Raw genomic sequence first — 18,620 nt, 5'->3', positions numbered from 1 at the left:
TATATAATCAACACTCTACCAATTCCTTCAATTTATTATCAATAGCCCACATTGTCGGGTCGCGGCCGTAGACTCTTTCGTCTTTCATAAGACGTGATCCACTGCGCTATCAATGGTTCACATTTCAAGTCCTTGGATAATGGGATTTGTAAAAGGTAAGTTCCGTCTTGTGTCCTCCCAATAAGCTTGCAGAGACTTTCGCATTCTTGCGTCACTCCTTTTAAGGTAAGCTATCAGGAAAGCTTCAGGATGTGGTAGCGGCACAGGTTCAACCTGCTTTGCTCTCTGAACCGTGAGCTCTTCTGTTGCGGACGCAGCGGGGGTCCTGGTGTGAGAAGAGGGAGGTTTGACCTTGTCGGTAGGGGACATGGTTTGTCGTATGTTAGCACAGTTTGGTAATGTTAAAGATCTTGCTCATTGCTATGTGGGTTGGACTGTCTTATACAATGCACAGTAGAGCTTTAAAAAGTATGCCCCTCTTAAAACAACGTCCTGTCATTGCTTTGGCTTTACCAGAGCTGGGCTTTTTTTTCTTTTATTTTTTTAATTCGCCAGTTGGACCTTGATCATCATCGCAGATCTTTAACGCAAGTGAACAATGCAACCCACATGATAGAAAAGGAAAGGAAGGGGAGCAAGGCCATTTATCACAATATAATTATCTCTGCCCCGATATCATTTTTCGGAAGTTCGATGTTGTTTAAGGGGACATCCATATTTCTTTTAGCTTCTAATTTGCACCAAATCAACTCCGCATTATTGTTATAGACAGGCCCCGAATACCGAATACCGTTTTCTATCTTTTCATTTTTACTTTGAGCTGAAGCGCTTCGAGATTCGGTGCCAGGCATGCTGTCCCATCAATCCTGAAATGCGGTCGTCAAATCCGTATATTTGCTGCTATTCAGCACCTCTGTGCCCGGCTTGCCCTTTACCACCTGTGCCGCCTCCTATCAAGACACGGCCATGCCTAGGCTGTCATATTCTCATTCGTGCGGAGTTGTCTGATGTACTTTGTGCCCACTGTCTATCATTCCACGTATGACGAATTGGCAGTCATCCACTTATTTCTCAGAATGTACGCCCCCTGTTCTGACTGCACCAGCCTACAAAACAGACGCCTTGTGATTAATCTTACAACACCCTGGTCATCCCAAACCAGACGATTGTTTGCTGCTAATGGAACTAGGGATGATAGGTCTCTGCGGTGTTTCGGCTCCCTTGCATAGTTCCTCTTGGAGGGCAAACGAGGAACGGCCGAACGGGCAATTGCAACCCTTTTTGGACACCATGTTATCCAGTACTTCCGGTCGCGACTGAATATCGCGGAGATTAGATTGCTTTGATTGCCTATATGTGTGTGTGTGTGTGTGTTTATACTATGTCGAGGGTCGGGCGCTTGCAAGCTTCCTTCGAAGTGGAAGCGGGAAATCCCTGGTCCCGGGGCAGGACACGACGGGCTGATTGGAACTGCCTGTCATCTAGATAAACCACTATCTATCATCTAAATACAGGTAGCACGCCACACGGGAGGCTGCTTAGGCTTTCGTGGCTGTCAAGCAGCAATAAGAGCTCGGAACAGGTACATAAAATGGAAAGACATAGGCAAAAAGAAAACAAAAAGGGTGAAAAAAAGGAAAAGAGAGGGGAAATCTGAAGTAAGCCTATATACTCAGGTCCGATGAATTGGCATCTTAATGGCGTTTGCAGATGGCTGTGTAGGATCGTGTTTTTTCTAAGCCAGTCTGCATACGCAGTGAAAATTGACTTCCTGGTGAGGATGTCGGCTACCGGCTGGCGTCCCCATGGGTGAATTGCCGTTTTGCGACCCCCTCGGCAGGAGTAGAAGTGGTAGGGTTCCTTTCTGCGAGCGCATGAGCAGGTCAGTAAGGCGTCCTCGTATTTGAAGCGCTCAACTGTCACTGCCGGTGATGACACCAATGTTTTGGTTAGTCACATGTTGTTCTCCTTCAACATAAATAGAATAACATTCCCCCTTAATCCTCCTGTAAGCCACTTTCGTCCATCGCTTGTTCATCGCTTGTTCATTGTTTGTTCGTCGTTTGTTCATCGTTTGCGGTTGAGGACTCCATCCCCCTAATACATGGTCAACTTGATTGAGTCGTTCAGATATCCTGGATGACTTAAAGCTAAGCCAGGCTCAGACATGACTACCGTTCATCGCGTCTATAAAGAGCTAGGTCCCTTTTTATATTATTTACCAGTCTCTTTCTCATCAAGATCATTCCAACGCACGAGCAAAGGTTATATCTCTATGGATACCATGTCACAAAAAGATTGGATTCCGCTGGACAGTGGTCAAGTCCGAAGCGGACTTGGCCTAGTGTCATCCAGGATATCTGAACGTCTCAACCAAGTTGACCGTGTTCGTGCCCGTGGGGTTGGAGACCACATCGCGCTTCCGCAGCTGGTTGTCTGTGGTGATCAATCAGCAGGAAAAAGCTCCGTCTTGGAAGGTATCAGTGGTATTCCATTTCCTCGCCAGGATGGTGTTTGTACACGATTTGCCACGGAAATCATCCTCCGTCATGAGCCAAATGACCAGCGAAACACAGCGACAATAATCCCTCATATGTCCCGCGCAGAAGATGAAAAGGTCAGGTTGAGCGCCTTTCACCGCGACATCAACGATCTTGTGAATTTGCCTGGCATCGTTGACGAAGCTGCGAGACTTATGGGTGTACAAGGCGCCAATGACTCAACTGACGCGCCGACTTTCGCCGCTGATGTACTTCGCTTGGAGGTTGTCGGGGATACTGGCTTGCATCTTACCCTTGTTGACCTGCCTGGTCTAATCTCCGTCTCTGAGAATGAGGAAGACGTGCAGCTTGTCGGCAATCTTGTGAATTCATATTTGGAGAACTCGCGGACAATCATTCTTGCTGTGGTCCCCGCAAGCAGTGACGTGGATACCCAGAGTATCATTCAACGTGCTCGTCGATTTGACAAGGATGGGCTCCGGACTGTTGGAATTATCACGAAACCCGATCTGATCAATGATGGTACCGAATCACGTGTTGCAAAATTGGCCAACAATGCTGATAGAACGAAATTGAAACTTGGATTTTTCCTCCTTAAGAATCCTAGACCTATTGACTTGGAGAAGGGCATGACCATGGTTGAGCGTCGGAAGATGGAGGCGCAGTTTTTTGCCAATCCCCCTTGGAATAACCTTGGACTCAATCCTTCACGGGTCGGCATAGACAATCTTCGGGTCTTTATGCAAGACCTCCTCGACCGACACATCGAGCGCGAGTTGCCAAAGGTTCGAAAGGATGTGGGTCAATTGCTTCAAGAGATCAGCAAGGAGCTTATGGATCTTGGGACAGAACGAACCTCGCCTCCGCAGATACGAATATATCTGACGCGCATTGCTACAAATGTTCAGGATCTCATGAAAGCTGGAGTTGAAGGGATATATGGTAGCCGAGACGGATTCTTCGAAGAAGTCGATGACGGAGAGGAGAGTCACCGGCTTCGGGCCGCGATCCACATGGAAAACGGGAAATTTGCCAACTACATGAGGCAGCATGGACAGAAACGCAAAGTGGTTTCGGCCGAACATCAAGAAGACACTGACCCAGAGATTGGCCAGATCTTGGTGACCAAGGAGCAAATGTCGACGTGGATCAAGAAGGTGAGGTCACCGTCATTTCCGAACAACATAGAGCTAACTGCTGATTGCTGAAGATATACGACCGGACCCGCGGCCGAGAACTTCCTGGCAATTATAACCATGCATTGCTGGGTGAATTATTTCATGCGCAGTCATCTCGCTGGGGTGATATTGCTCGCGACCATGTCACTAAGATCGCAGACTTGGTTTTTCGATTTGTACAATCAGTTTTGGCATTTGTAATAAAAGATACCAATGCCCGGGAAAACATTTGTCGACGTGTCATTGCGACATTGGATGAGAATGTCAAGTGCGCATTTAATGAATTGGGCAAGTTGCTAGATGACGAGGCTGGATGTCCGATTACATACGACCATTACTACACGGATAACGTCCAAGAGGCGCGCAACAACCGTTCGAAGCAAGACCTTGGCACATCGCTAAATAACGCTATCAACGAAGACTGGAATGGTCGCTTTCACGTAAGCAACTCGTCCATTGAGATCAGTCGGCTTATGGCGTCTCTCCAAAACCATGGTGTCATCGTTGATATGGAGGTTCGGGCGTGCTACGAAGCAGAAATTGATCTAGATGCCTACTATAAGGTTTGCTTTCTCTCCGGATATTACCACTACTTGTATTGACAATTTGCCAGGTCGCTATGAAAACCTTCGTCGATAATGTCTGTCGCCAGGTTATCGAGAGGCACATTCTTGCTAAGCTTCCAAATGTATTCAATCCGATGACGGTCAGTAGCTATTCAGATGAAGATCTATTCTGCTTGGCTGCCGAGTCATCTAAGCTTAGTAAGCGTCGAGTTGAGGCAAGTCAACTACAAGAGGCATTAGAGGACAGCCTTCGTGAATTGCGTTGATTTAGCTTGTATCTATTGCTCCGGCGGGGTTTTTTCCCATCCTCGGTTTTCCCCCTCCGTTACGCGAATGCGGGAGCGACTTTCTGCATTAGTTTTCTATCCTTCCAGTCTGTTTTAAGAACAATGTACTTGTGGAATTTCCATCTTACACACGTTGGTCGCCATTAAATGACTGGACCGGTCTTGGAATGTATCAAACATAGCCTTCCACATCCCCAGTCGGGTTCAAATATTCCTTTGCTCATGAATATAGTATCCCTGCCTTGAAACCGGCACCGGGAGCGTCATCAAGTTTCTTTCATAGTAGTCTTTCAAAATCCAAAGGATCAATTCCAAATTTATCCGCAGTGGCTAGATCTAATCGGCAGTCTTTCCTATCTAGTGTGGGTGGCTGGCACGAATCTTTCCGGCCCCACCGGCCCCACAAAGCTCTTTGTGTTGGACTCCTGAATCCTGATGTCCACAGTCCACAGAAGGAACCTTTTCTCCGCGCGCCCCGAGTGGAGTTCCTTGTCTATCACAGTTGTTACAAAGTACCGTGCCTAGATAACGGGTCCAGTTCCCAAATGGTGACGGCAAGTGGTGGTTCTTGGCATTGCTGTATAACGGTGCTTCCGTATTTCTTGGAAAGGAACCCAACACGAACAAGCCAAGTCACAAGCAATACTGACCAAACTTTAACGAGAGAGGACACACCAGTCAAAGTCAACAGAGTTCCAACAGTTATCTTAAAGTAATAAAAAGCGTCTAGCCTGAACCATGGTGTATCATTCGAAATAGAAACAGTCCATTGATTGGCTGAAAGCAGATCGGAGAATATGCCTGGGTCGTTTTCTTTGTTGTGATGTCGTTATCAATTATAATGACTACTATTGGCTTTTGTTGGCGTGCTAATGCTATATAAAGCTATCCCAATCACTTAGTTTAGCTGCTTGTCATATATCTCATATCAGTTTTCAAAGAATAAGAAGCCTCATTTTTTTCTCTTGCTTCCCTATCCCTTTCCTTTCCCAGTTTTGCAATCTTTCAGCTAAACTGAATTGCTATGTCTGAACATAAACATAACTCCCGTATGAACACATATCTGGGTGTGGGAAAGAACGGGTGAGTCCAAGTCCTGGCAAATGCATATCATGCCAACTGGCAAGCATTTTTTTATGTTTATGATGGCTAATACAAGAGTAGTGAGGCTGAAAATGAGCATCAATGGCGGGGAAGCTTCATTCAGGGATCGACAGGCTTCTTACAGACATTAAGGCCCTTTCGGCCATAGTTGAAAGGCTTTCTTCCACTGTCAAGAACATGGCACCTGCCATTGAAAGCCTACGTGTGAAAGTGGCCAGCTTGTCTCTGGCGGTCGACAGCCTTAATGCAAAAACTGATCAGGTTGCCACTGCTATTGGCTGCCTATCTGAGGAAATGGATAAAATTGTCACCATGGTGGAAGTTTTGAAACTGGGACTTCAACGAGAGAGCTACTTCCAAGGCGGCCAAGGACCATTCGTTAAAATGCCCATGTGATAGTCAAACTGGGCTTCAGCATTTATTAGTCAATTATATATTCCATGTAACTTAAATGCCCAATGAATTGTACTTGGACAAGCTACATACCCACAAAACACGGCAAATAGATACCATACGGGAGGAATCAAACTTATACTCTGTATATTACGCATGCTATCCTAAGACTCCAGGCTCTATCCCATGTTCCATACTGTATAGCCTTGCACCAATGTTAGAGTATATGGAGCTTCTTCCACGGGTAGGATCCATTTTGGTTTTACCGTCTTGGTTATAAGACGGCGGCGATTGAATCAGAACTGAACATAGAGCGCGCGATGCAATAGTCGTAAGCTTCAACAACCAAGGACATGACTGGATCAAAATGGCGGGTGCTGGAGCTATCGGCTAAGATTCCAATCGGTACTTATTATATATATCAGGAAAGTTTGGAAGTTTCGTGATGTTGTTAGGCGGAGGGCCTGAACGTAATGTCATATTCGCATGCCCATCTTATCGGATAGCAACAACAATTCCGAGCGGATATTTCCCTGGACGGAGATCATACAACGCACTGGAGGATATAGAGAATGAAATCTACAGTCACACGGGAGTTCACGACTATATGAAGCGAGATGAGCTTGTGAAAGCAATCACTCGGATGCCCATCCCCTGAAGCAACCTTCGTTAGGCAATGAGGTAGTATATGGGTTACTTTCAGGTACTGAAAATTGCCATGTGGTTCCGACTCAAGGAGCTTTCCGTCGTCATCCTTAAAGAGTGTGTTTTTTTTCCTTTGCTAAGACGCCTTCTAGCCTCCACTATATCAAATTTTCGACTCACAACGCATCGATGGCGATCACGGACGAGGCAGTTATGTCTCAGGAGAGACATGCGTTGTTTTGTGCCAGTGGGGGTCGATGGGAGCATAGTGTGTGTGTGTGTTTCTATTTTACGTCGAGGATCGGGTATAGACTGCGACATATCCTCATCCGCGGATACCACTTTGGTATCCACATCCAAATCCGCGCGGATAGGATGTGGATATCCGCATGGTATCCGCATTTGCACAATTCTCGCTAAATTAACTACATTCAGGCTGTCATGTGATGCATAACTCGCTGATTCAGATTCGTAAATAACTATCAGTTATTTACGCCTGTTCTGATTGTAATAGGGTCAGTTGGCATTTTTCCATTGTCGTCCTTATGAAATTTCAGAAAATGTTCAAGTATATTAGACCTTCTGTATTTATAGTATTTCTAGTATCTCAAATTACAAGTAAAGTGGTGCTAGCTACTAATAATTTAGATATTAAAAGCAGACCTTGGGTGTTACAGGCGAAAATATATATTTACTGCTGGAGTGTATAGGTGTATCCTCTACCAAGAGAACAACTGTCGTGAAGATTGATTTAGGGGAACATTTGCCTGAATTATGATATCAAGCAATAGCAGGAGCTGATTTTTATATACTTTCAATGTCCAATCCATATAGTTCTATATGTAATTGTTGGAAAATCAGGAAAACGGGGACTTGATGATTTTATCATGAACTTTGCGGATCTACATGGATATGGATAATTATGTCAGGGTGCGGGGTCAGGTGCAGGAATATGGTAGGAATTGACGAACAGATTAAGCTACAGGTCAGGCTATCTACAGGTTCATAGACAAGACGCAGCTCGAAGAGCTGCAACAGGATCGCGTTGGCGCAGATAGATAACTCTGTGGGTCACGTGCCCGGTCACGTGCATATATCACGGGCTAGCACCGTGACAAATTAACGGATAAGTTATCATGCGGATAATCCAAGGATATCCATATCATATCCGCACTAGTGTTCGTTTAAACCTATCATAATATAGAGTGGTGCTCCGTAATAATAGATCTATCTATTCTACATGTAACTCCCTGCAATAGTCAATGTCTCCTGGCTCCATGTTTAAATCTTTCTGTAAGTCCCTCACATTTGGCTCAGTGATAGTTTCCTATTTACACATTTTTCAATATGTCACAAAACCAACAGTCTCAGTTTTCTGATTCTTTCTATGATTCTGACTTTCTTCAATCAGACATTATACAAACCATTCTCTGATAGTCAGCAAACCATTCTTTCTGCTCCTGATTCAGACTTCACTTTTCCACCACCACGACCTTGTGCTCCTGATACTCTTGCTCGGGTTGGTCCTAAATTCCGCCAGAATTGGATTCTTTACAGCAATATGGCAAAGAGCGACTTTGTTGAATGGTGGTTAAAAACAGACTTTGGATCAAAGAGGGACGTGAGGAATACAATACATTGGGATGGTAGAAAATCATCCAAATGCTGGGAGCAATTTGAACAAGTTGCACATGAAAAGACTGGCGAGCCAAAGGTCATGTGTAAACGCTGTCATAATATCCTTGTTCACCCACATCATCGCCGTGCAGGATCATCTCCAATGCAAGCACACCTCAAAGGATCTGGCTGTCGCAGTCTAATACCAAGAAAGCGAGGTGTTGATCAGCTTCTACAGGACTCAGTAAGTGCTAAGTGCTGATATAATTCTTACTTTAAGAACACTAATAATGTTAATAATTTCTAGTCACATTTATCCACCAAGAGAGTGTTTACCCCAGATTTATGGATGGAAAAGCTGCTTAATTTCATCACTATTGCACGGCTTCCCTTCTGTATTGTTGAGCATCCTGAATTTAAGGACCTTGTTGAACTTGCACAGCTCGCCCCATCAAGACCAGATATCCCTTCTACCACAACTATTCGACGCCATCTACACACAATGGTTAAAGAACAACAACAAAAGCTGCTCCAGAGGCTTCCACCAGGAGGGAAGCTTTCAATTGCACTTGACTGCTGGACATCTCCCTTTTGCCAAGCATTTATGGCAATCACTGGCTATTTTATTGATCAGGAATGGAACTACTTGTCACAACCTGGCTTCTCTCGTATCGTACCTAGGGTTCTAGTTAGTTATATTTCGAGACTGGACACTTACCCTAAGTGTCTTCCAAGTAATCGTATGCTCAATGCCCCTCCGGGTCCGGTTCGGTATGTCGTATGCGTTGATGGGTATATCGCCCCCTCCAGGCTCCGTAAGATAATCAACAAATAGAAACGATAAAGGTAACGAATAGAGAAACAAGGCCAACCGAGTACGTATACTGGGTTGTTGGTTAAGTGCGGACGAGTCAGAAACTAGAAGGTAACCACTAACCAATGCTTGATTAACTAGATTGATCGCGAAGAGCTAAGCTAAGTACATGAATGAGCGTCCTTATATATCTTTCCTCCATATACTATCCTTCTACCTTCAAGAGGTATATCCAGAGTATAGCCAATCAGTGCGTCGTACTTCATATACTCAGCGGTATACTTTTCCAAGTAGTCAGGACGGTATACAGTCACGTGATATGGTCGCTGATTATCATCCCGATCCCGGTTTTCCGTGCGACTATCCTAGTCCTTCCTGCGCCATTCTCTCATGAACTGATATCCAATGATTCTGTCTTGACCCCATACCGTCACGTGAGGCTGATACGTTGGGTTCTGTAACACTACTGTGAGATCCTTCTTGGCTTTGAGCCGCTTTATGGAACCCATACTGGCAGTAATCTAAGCTCAGTCCTCTTCAATATTCTCCAGGAGCATAATGTCACTGACCGTGTGCTATCAATCACAACTGATAATGCATCCAACAATAACACCATGATGTCAAGCATTCAAGCATCTGTTCAGGCACAAGATCTTAATAGTGATACCATTATTATCCGGGTTCCATGCATTGCACATGTTATTCAGCTGAGCTTGAATCAGCTCCTTGGAAAAATGAAAGCAAGCCCAGTCAATGATACAACAGTGTAATGGGCCGAAGCCTTGCTATCTAATATATAGATATGTACAAAAGAACTCGTTGGGGAAAGGAAAGAAAGAAAGAAAGAAAGACACGCTGGCGGTGGATTTATGTACTCGTGATCAGGTGATCTACGATCACCTGACTTCGGCACGCTCTTGTGAATAGCTTCAATCGAGAACCATTTATGGTTCGAGGTGCCTTTCGGGCCTAGCCCGTTACAAACAGAGACAGAATGGTCAGATGCATGTACACACTCCCTTCATACAAGGTATCAGACAAGGGAGATTGCAGACACATTAAACAAGGTATAATATGCCCTTATCCTCTACCCTAATCACTAATAACTACTAACAGTATTGAAAGGTTCGGAGCCTTGCTATTTTTATCAATGCAAGTCCACAGCGCCAGGAAGCATTCCTAGATCTTCAGACCAAACAGCCAAAGCTTGTTCCTTACCAGGATGTTCGTACACGCTGGAATTCTACATTTTTGATGCTTCGCCGTGCCAAACAACTGCAGCCTATTTTTGATGAATACTGTATGATGCATCAATATCTCCATTTCAAGCTCAATAAGGAAGAATGGCGCCAAATTGAGTATCTTCTTTGGGTTACCCAGCCTTTCTTTCAATTCACCACTGCCCTTTCAAAGACAAAGGATGTTACTGTTCATCTGATCTTTGGCATTTACAATAAGCTGTTTGACCACCTTGAGGCATCTATACAGCAGCTTCAGCGCAAGAAAGTCCCCTGGAAGAAGACAATGCTTGATGCACTAGAAGCAGCACGGTCTAAGCTTTCTGACTACTATGGTAATACAGACAACGAGCTTCATGGTGATATCTTTGCAATTAGCACAATTATGGCTCCATCAAACAAGCTTCAGTTCTTTTCCACCAAGGTGTCACAACCTGGCTTCTCTCGTATCGTACCTAGGGTTCTAGTTAGTTGTATTTCGAGACTGGACACTTACCCTAAGTGCCTCCCAAGTGATCGTATGCTCAATGCCCCTCCGGGTCCGGTCCGGTATGTCGTATGCGTTGATGGGTATGTCGCCCCCTCCAGGCTCCGTAAGATATTCAACAAGTAGAAACAGTAAAGGTAACGAATAGAGAAACAAGGCCAACCGAGTACGTATACTGGGTTGTTGGTTAAGTGCGGACGAGTCAGAAACTAGAAGGTAACCAATGCTGAATGACTTGTATTGATCGCGAAGGACTAAACTAAGTACATGAGTGAGCGTCCTTATATATCCTTTCCGATCATATCAGTGATCTGTCGCTTCATATCACTGATATGGTATTTCGTAGCCCTGCTATGTTGTTTCATATCATCGCTATGCGGAAACATATCACTGATATGCCGATCACGTGACATGGCCGTCAAATATCAGTCTGATCCCTGTTCTCTCCTGCATATCCACTAATAACTGTTATCCAATGATTCCCTCCTAACCTGGTATCATCACGTGAGGCTGATACGACTGTCGAAATCAAAGGCTTAGTCAGGGTCGAAAGTACGTATCGGGCGTATAAGGGTAAGGTCTCTGATTCTCTAGCCGTGATCTATCTAGAACACTATATAAGGCGAATATCCATCTAGTAGACCTAATTAAGCGATCTTGTGAGCCCTAGTAGTGAATAGAGCAGCTAACTGGGTAAAAGAATGAATGATCTGCCTGTTCAGATGATACATAAATCAGGCATCAACCAGGCATCAGTTGGTATTGTTCGGTAAGGAACCTCTATATTCCGACACACCCCCCAGGCTGGCTGCTAAGCCAGGCTGTTTTAGACGAATTCAGTAAGCCCAAGCAATCGAATGAAGTTGTGAAATCGCTGGCCGGTCATGATCTTCGTCAGGCCATCAGCGGGCATACGAGAGGTTGGAATCCAATCAATGAGGACGCGTTTTGACTGGGTTTCTTGACGGAGCCAGTGTTGATGAATATCAACATGGCGTAGCTTCGTCTGAATGGCTGGATCATCCTTGCAAAGGATTCGAATAGTCTGCATATTGTCGCATTTGATAGATAGCTGATGTTTGGGATCAAATCCAATGGCATTGAATAAGCGCTTCCACCATTGCAAAGTCTTGCCGGCTTCTGAAATAGCAAGGAGTTCAGCTTCAGTAGATGATGTAGTAATCGTCTTTTGCTTGGATGCTCTCCAATCAATTGGACCCCCATATAGGGTGGCTAGATAGCCTTCAGAACTATGACGGTCTGAATGATCACCAAAAGCAGCGTCACTTGAGTTAACAAAGCATTCGGATGGATCAGTGGCATCTCTATTCACAGTAGCTGAATACTTGATTCCCACTTTCTGTGTGTAATTGAGATAGGCTAGGACTCGGTTAGCGGCCTCAAAGTGCTCCGGTCCAGGGTTTGTCATGAATGTTGCCAAGTGCGATGCTATCTTTGCAACATCAGGACGAGTAGCTATCGCAGCATAGTTGATTGATCCAATCTTTTGTTGGTAATGATGTATATCTTTCAGAGAAGCAGTGCCATTATAGGTTGTGAGCGCTTTGACGGCAGGCGTTAAGGCGTGTTTGTCCTCCATATGGAAGCGACTGACAATCTTCTTTATATAGTCAGTATTGCTCAGATGAACCACTTGGTTGACCCGGTCTTGGATAATCCTAACGCCTAAGAAGACATCGCCTTCTCCTTCATAGCGGAGCTCATATCGTGCCTGCAAGGCAGAGGCGATTCGTTCTGCTTCCTGTGTCTTGTCTGGATGGTAGACAAACAGTAGATCGTCAACATAGACCAATAGAATAACTCCATTTCCTGTAAACAAGCATGGTTCTTCATTGACTGGTTCTAGTCCGATCTGGCGTAAGGTTTGGGTCAATTCGTTTTGCCATAATCGTGGAGATCGACGGAGTCCGTATAGAGCTCGAAGCAATTGTAAAGCATAGCCAGGTTGTGATCTACCAGGTGGCATCTCCACATAAACCATCTCATCCAATCGGCTATTAACAAAGGCATTGATGGCGTCAAACTGCTTCATATCCAGGCCAAATGCGGCAGTGAGTGCCATCAAGGTTCGGAAGCAGCGGGCAGCTAGGGTAGCAGCCCTAGTCTCAGCATGTGTAAGCACTTGCTTGTTTCCTTGCACACACAATCGTGCTTTGACTTTCTTAAGGAACCCCTCATCATCAAATTTATATGCATATACCCATATGGTTGGGATCACATAGGCGTCATGTGGTCTTCGTACTTTGGTCCAGGTTCCCTTGTCTTCTAGTGTCTTCAATTCCAATTCCATCGCATCAATGAACCATTTGCTGAGCGGATTCTTTGTCATTTCTCGATAATTCCTCGGAGCGTCAGGCAGGTCTTTGCGATGGAGTCGAATTGTCGGGATAGAATCTGAAAATGAATCCATCAAATTCAAGGGCCTTGGTGTTTTCTCCCATCCTAGTGAGAAACCCTGGCACATAGCAAAGACATCACGGACCACTGGATTCCTCTTGCGCTTTCCGGTGACGATAGATCCGGGATTGAAATCCGCAGAGATCTCATTAGCTCGCGGTGCAGTGTTTTGACCTCGGCTAGGCTGATCTGTCTGATCTACTTCACCCCCCACAGCAGCTGGTGGGTTGCTGCTTTCTTCAAGTTCAGAAGACAGTTGTGCTGCTGCATCATCAGGATCAGCGTCATCACCATCAGGCGGACCCCTATCGCTGGGTGATGGGATGAAGAAAGCGTCCATTTGAGCAGGTTCAGGTGAGGTCGGCAATGAATCTCCAAAGGCGCCTGGAATTTCCACTCGGCTATCATTCCGTGGAGAATCAGGCATTGGCGTATGATCTGGTGTCATAAGCAGCTGTGACACATCATGGTGATCCAATTTCGGGTCAGATGAATCCTCATTGGATTCAGCATGTACAGTCGGTTCAGTGTGTGAATCAGTATGTGGAATAGAAGGACGTGTCTCGCGATTTCCTTCATACAAATCATCAAAAGTTGGTTCAGCATCCAACTCGGCATCGGCTTCTTGAACAGCGGGTGGTAGTTGAATCGTCTCAACTACCTGCGGTGGCAGGTTAACTGGTATATCCTGTGGTGGTGGTAGATCTGGATCAAAAAACAAAGATTCATCGAAGACGACATCTCGCTCATTGAAGACCTCTTGATGGCGTGGACTCCATATCTGCCATATGTTGGAAGCTATAAATCCAACAAGGTAGCCAATCCAGGCTCGAGGAGCCATCTTTCTACCTTGGGGAACCCGTGCATCCCTGACATAGGCACGGCACCCAAAAACTCGAAGATTGGCTATATTTGGCTTTGTGCCTAGCATGCGTTCATGTGGCGTCGTCCAAACATGCGATCCATCAGTGGTGGCGATCCATGCAGGTGTTCGGTTTATTAGATATGTGGCAGCCTGCACAGCGAGCGGCCAAAGCACTTCGGGCAATCTAGCAGCAATCATCATGGCTCTCATCTTCATGAGAATCACCCCCCAGCTCTCTCAGGCTTGCCATGCTGCGAATCAGCATAGCGGGCTGAGTGAAGAATCTGAATCCCTTCATTTTGTGCAAAGAGGGCATAATCAAGGCCAAGAGTAGCATCATTATCGGAGAAGAAAACCTTGACTGTGGTGTTTAGCTGTGTCTTTGCCCAATGAACCAATCCTTTAAAGGCTCTGATTAGGCGAACTTGATCTTTGTTTGGCATAGTGACAGCTATATGCCAACCAGTGGCGCTGCATATAAAGTGCAGACAAAAGCGATCTCCATTGTAAGCAGTAGGAGAGTTGCTGAAGAAGTCAAAATAGACCTTCTCCCATGGAGCATTTGCTGGCGGAATAGACCTTCTTGAGATCTGGCGTTGTGATTTAGCGAGGTTGCATGTTTCACACTTTGCAGAGACATTTTTATGACGACATGGGGGTAATGAGACCCCCTCGGTAGCAGCAGTGAGGTGATCAACTGCAGCAGTTCCTGCATGAGCTAAACGTGCATGCCATAGCTCAGCATCAGCAGTTGAATGCGGAGGAAGTTCTGACTTCTTAGAACTTCTTTCTTTGGCGGTCGCGAAGGTGTTTGCAGTGATAGGAGCCTCATCAGCAGGGCTTCGTGGGTTGTATTCAATCACATCTTGGGCATACTTTGAATGCAGCTGACAGATCATTTGGCCCTGGCCATCCTCAAGGCAATTGAGTCTACCATTCAAATAAATTCCTGCTTGTTTTGCCTTGTACATGGATACAGTGTTGGTATGAAGGCCAGGCACATAGGCGACATCCTGCAGTCTCAACGTCACTTGGCCTTCAGGAAGAGTTCCGTAAATTAGAACAGTCCCAAAGCCCAAAATTGGCGTCATACTGTTTCCAAATCGCAATACACTTCCATCCATAGCTTCCTCTAGATGTTGAAAACGGCTCAGATTGTTGCACACATGCGCATCAGATCCTGTATCTGCAATCCAGCTATCTCGGAGTTCGTAGACAGATGAAGATGGAATAGTAAGCGAGGTATGGAGGGCTAATGTATGTACTTTTCCTTGTGGCGGTCCTGCTTGCGGCGCGGGTGCAGGAGTAGGCAGTTGACTATTACCAGTCTCTTGAAGGGCATGATCCAAAGCAGCCTGAAGTGCTGGGTGCTTAGGTTGATTGAATTTGGCTTGTGTAGCTGGATCAGGAGTCCATCCAGCAGGTCTTGAGGCAGGATTCACGTATGGGCAGCCAGTGAAGCGGTGGTTGGCACCACATAAGCAGTTGGTCCGTTTATCAGCGCGTTTAGAAGCCTTGCTGTTTGATGATCCGTTTCCTTCAGAGTGACCCTGGAAAATACCAAATGCGTTGTGCTGTTTCGGGAATTGGGCCTTATGGATGGCATATTGTTGCTCAAACTGGTGGATCTCGTTTGATAAATCTATCTGATCCTCAGAGCAGTTGATAGTTGCGGCACTCCTAATTGCGGCGAACATAGGCATGATTGGTTGAATAGCGCTGTGGAAGTGGATCAAGGCTTGCATCTTGTTAACAGCGTAATTAGGACAATTCCTTGCATCAGTGAGGAAATCCCTCCATTCTTGAAACCATTTTTCAACTGACTTATTCTTGTTCGGCGCTTTGAGGAGCTCGTACTTCTGGTTTAGCTCCAGGAATCGGGATTGCACAGACTGTTGGAAACTAGAACGCAGTGTCCTAATGATCTCTCGGATAGACAGGTTTGAATCCAGTCCCAATCTGTGGTTGCTAGGGATAGATTCAAGAATAGTGGTACGAAGGGCTAAGAAGTCTTTGCGACTTTTATCATGGCGTCGGAGGTCGAAGTCATACTGGCGTTGGTATTCCCTCCAAAGATCCATTATGCCTTGATCATGAAGCTGACGAAGATTTTCAGCTCCCAGGTCTTGGGGTCTAGGTGGAGTAGGAGGCTGAGGCTCAGGCGTATTTCCATCTGGATTTACATACGTCCAGATGTTTCGGGCAGTGGCTATATCTTCCACTTGCTTTATCCAGAACCACCAATCGCCTGGCTTAGCCAGCACGATGGAGACCTTGGCGTATTCGGACATTGTGGAAGCGTAGGCAAGTGCTGATGCGTTCCCTCTGAGGGTATTCGGAGCAGGATGAAGCTCTATAAGCTAAGAGCTTCGCAGCGAATGGGTAGCAATGAAGCGGTTTGCTATCCAGGCGTTTGAACAACACGCAGCGTTGTGTAGTTCAATAGGCGATTTCCGAATGTGTTCAGGGGTAGCGGTACGGCGGTCGCAGGAAGACGTCTATATGCGTAGGAGACTTCCTATAGCTGTTTTATATGCTCTCAACGACTTTCTAGAGGCAATCCGGGCTCATAACTGTCGAAATCAAAGGCTTAGTCAGGGTCGAAAGTACGTATCGGGCGTATAAGGGTAAGGTCTCTGATTCTCTAGCCGTGATCTATCTAGAACACTATATAAGGCGAATATCCATCTAGTAGACCTAATTAAGCGATCTTGTGAGCCCTAGTAGTGAATAGAGCAGCTAACTGGGTAAAAGAATGAATGATCTGCCTGTTCAGATGATACATAAATCAGGCATCAACCAGGCATCAGTTGGTATTGTTCGGTAAGGAACCTCTATATTCCGACAACGACAAGGTCTGTAACATTACCTCCCCCTCTTTCAGGCTTTCGTCCTCGAAAGTCATAAAGCTGCAGCATCCTACTGGTAAGCACCTGGCTGCCCAACTTTTTCTTATCCTTTGCTGATTTCAACATGTCATCCAGGGTTTCCAAAACCAAATCCTCTTCTGCCCGAAAGAACAAATTGTTGCGCAAGATTTCCGATAACGGTTTTGCTATGGTTTTTTCTTGTACTCGGTGTGCTCGTCTGGGTAAAACCTGCGTCAAATCCGATGATTCCGATCGTTGTAGCGAGTGTGTTAAGGAAGGCGGTCGTTCGCGTTGTGTTGAAATGAAACCTTCCTATTCTGATGCTGAATGGCGTCGTCTTGTTCGTGCTCAGCATTCCATCAAAGATGAAGAAGAGGCTCTTCTGGCGAAACTCCTTCGGTTGCGAAAGCAAGAGCGTTTGCTTAGGGAGCGTGCGAATGAATTTATTTCTCATGAATTCCAAGCGATTGAAGAATTGGAAGAACTAGAAAGAGAAGAAAAGAGAACTCATGAAGAACAAGGGAAACTTCAGAAACAAGGAGAGGATGTTGAGTATGACACTCAACTAGCACCAGCGTCTGATGATCCTAGTTTGGCTCAGATGATGAATTCCCCTTCCTTCTGGGAGAACTTCGACTCTGCTGTTGCTGGTGGTATTCCTTCACCAACTGGTGGCAACCAGTCAAGTTCGCAATAGGTTCCCATGTGTTCTCAGAGGTATCGTACCCTTTCCATTTGATCAGGTAACATGGTCGTCCATTGACTTGTCGGTAATCCAGAATTCGTTCAACTTCATATTCATCATCATCGCTTTCGATTTCGATGTTTTCTGTTGGTGTGGCGTTTTTTGGTGCTGGTTCCAATAGCGAGATGTGAAATACTGGGTGTATGCGCTTCATTGATTTTGGTAGTTTCAAGCGGTAATTCACTGGTCCTGTTTTTTCTTCAATGGTGAAAGGTCCAATCTTCTGGTGATCGAGCTTTTGACTTGGTCGTTTCGTTTTGATATTTCTGCGGAGCAGGAATACTTTCTCCCCCCTCTTCAAGGTAGGTCCCTCTCCATGGTGCTTGTCGTAATATATAGCCGCTCGTAGGTTCATGAAGTCAATATCTCTTGACAGTTGGTGGTGTAAGTTCTTCAGCTTTTGAACTGTCTCATTTGCCGCTTCTGATGTGGACTCCTGTGGTCGTGGTTTTTCATATAGCACTGGGTGGTATCCATAATTGGCGTAAAATGGCGTCACTTTGAGTGTTGAGTGTTCTGCGTTGTTGTATGCAAACTGTGCCATGGGTAGGAATCTAACCCAATCATCTTGTTCATAGTTGATGTAGTGCCGTAGGTATTGCTCAATTGTTTGGTTGGTTCGTTCAGTTTGACCATTTGCTTGTGGGTGGTAGGCTGTGGTGAGGCGGTGTTCTATACCCATCAAGTTCGTGAGTGTCGTCCAGAATTTCGAGGTGAACAGCTTGTCTCTGTCTGATGTGATCTTTTGAGGCATTCCGTGGTTGGTAATGACATGCTTCAGGAATATCTGTGCCATATCTGCTGCGGTCATGGTTCCTTTGGCTGGTACCAAATGGATGTATTTGGTCATTCGGTCTGTGATGACTGTGATCGAGTCATATCCTTGTGATGT

At 45.5% G+C, this 18,620-nt stretch overlaps 3 protein-coding genes across 3 annotated transcripts; all 3 read left to right on the top strand.

Annotated features, from left to right (window-relative positions):
* Positions 1 to 2,284: 2,284 nt before the first annotated feature.
* On the top strand, positions 2,285 to 4,511 carry ACHE_70695A (uncharacterized protein; the record flags this gene model as incomplete). Its single annotated transcript, XM_043283056.1, has 3 exons — positions 2,285 to 3,658; positions 3,712 to 4,242; positions 4,293 to 4,511. The coding sequence occupies 3 exons, from the start codon at positions 2,285 to 2,287 to the stop codon at positions 4,509 to 4,511; spliced, it is 2,124 nt and encodes a 707-aa protein (XP_043140374.1).
* A 1,206-nt stretch (positions 4,512 to 5,717) lies between these two features.
* Positions 5,718 to 6,032, top strand: ACHE_70694A (uncharacterized protein; the record flags this gene model as incomplete). Its single annotated transcript, XM_043283055.1, has 1 exon — positions 5,718 to 6,032. The coding sequence occupies one exon, from the start codon at positions 5,718 to 5,720 to the stop codon at positions 6,030 to 6,032; it is 315 nt and encodes a 104-aa protein (XP_043140373.1).
* An 11,138-nt stretch (positions 6,033 to 17,170) lies between these two features.
* On the top strand, positions 17,171 to 17,680 carry ACHE_70693A (uncharacterized protein; the record flags this gene model as incomplete). Its single annotated transcript, XM_043283054.1, has 1 exon — positions 17,171 to 17,680. One exon carries the CDS (start codon positions 17,171 to 17,173, stop codon positions 17,678 to 17,680), a length of 510 nt encoding a protein of 169 aa, XP_043140372.1.
* Between the last annotated feature and the right edge of the window lie 940 nt (positions 17,681 to 18,620).

The sequence above is a fragment of the Aspergillus chevalieri genome, chromosome 7, assembly GCF_016861735.1.
Source record: "Aspergillus chevalieri M1 DNA, chromosome 7, nearly complete sequence".
In the NCBI taxonomy this organism is placed as follows: Eukaryota; Fungi; Ascomycota; class Eurotiomycetes; order Eurotiales; family Aspergillaceae; genus Aspergillus; species Aspergillus chevalieri.
The sequence above is the reverse complement of the archived record's forward strand: the minus strand, read 5'-3'. Positions and strand labels throughout refer to the sequence as shown.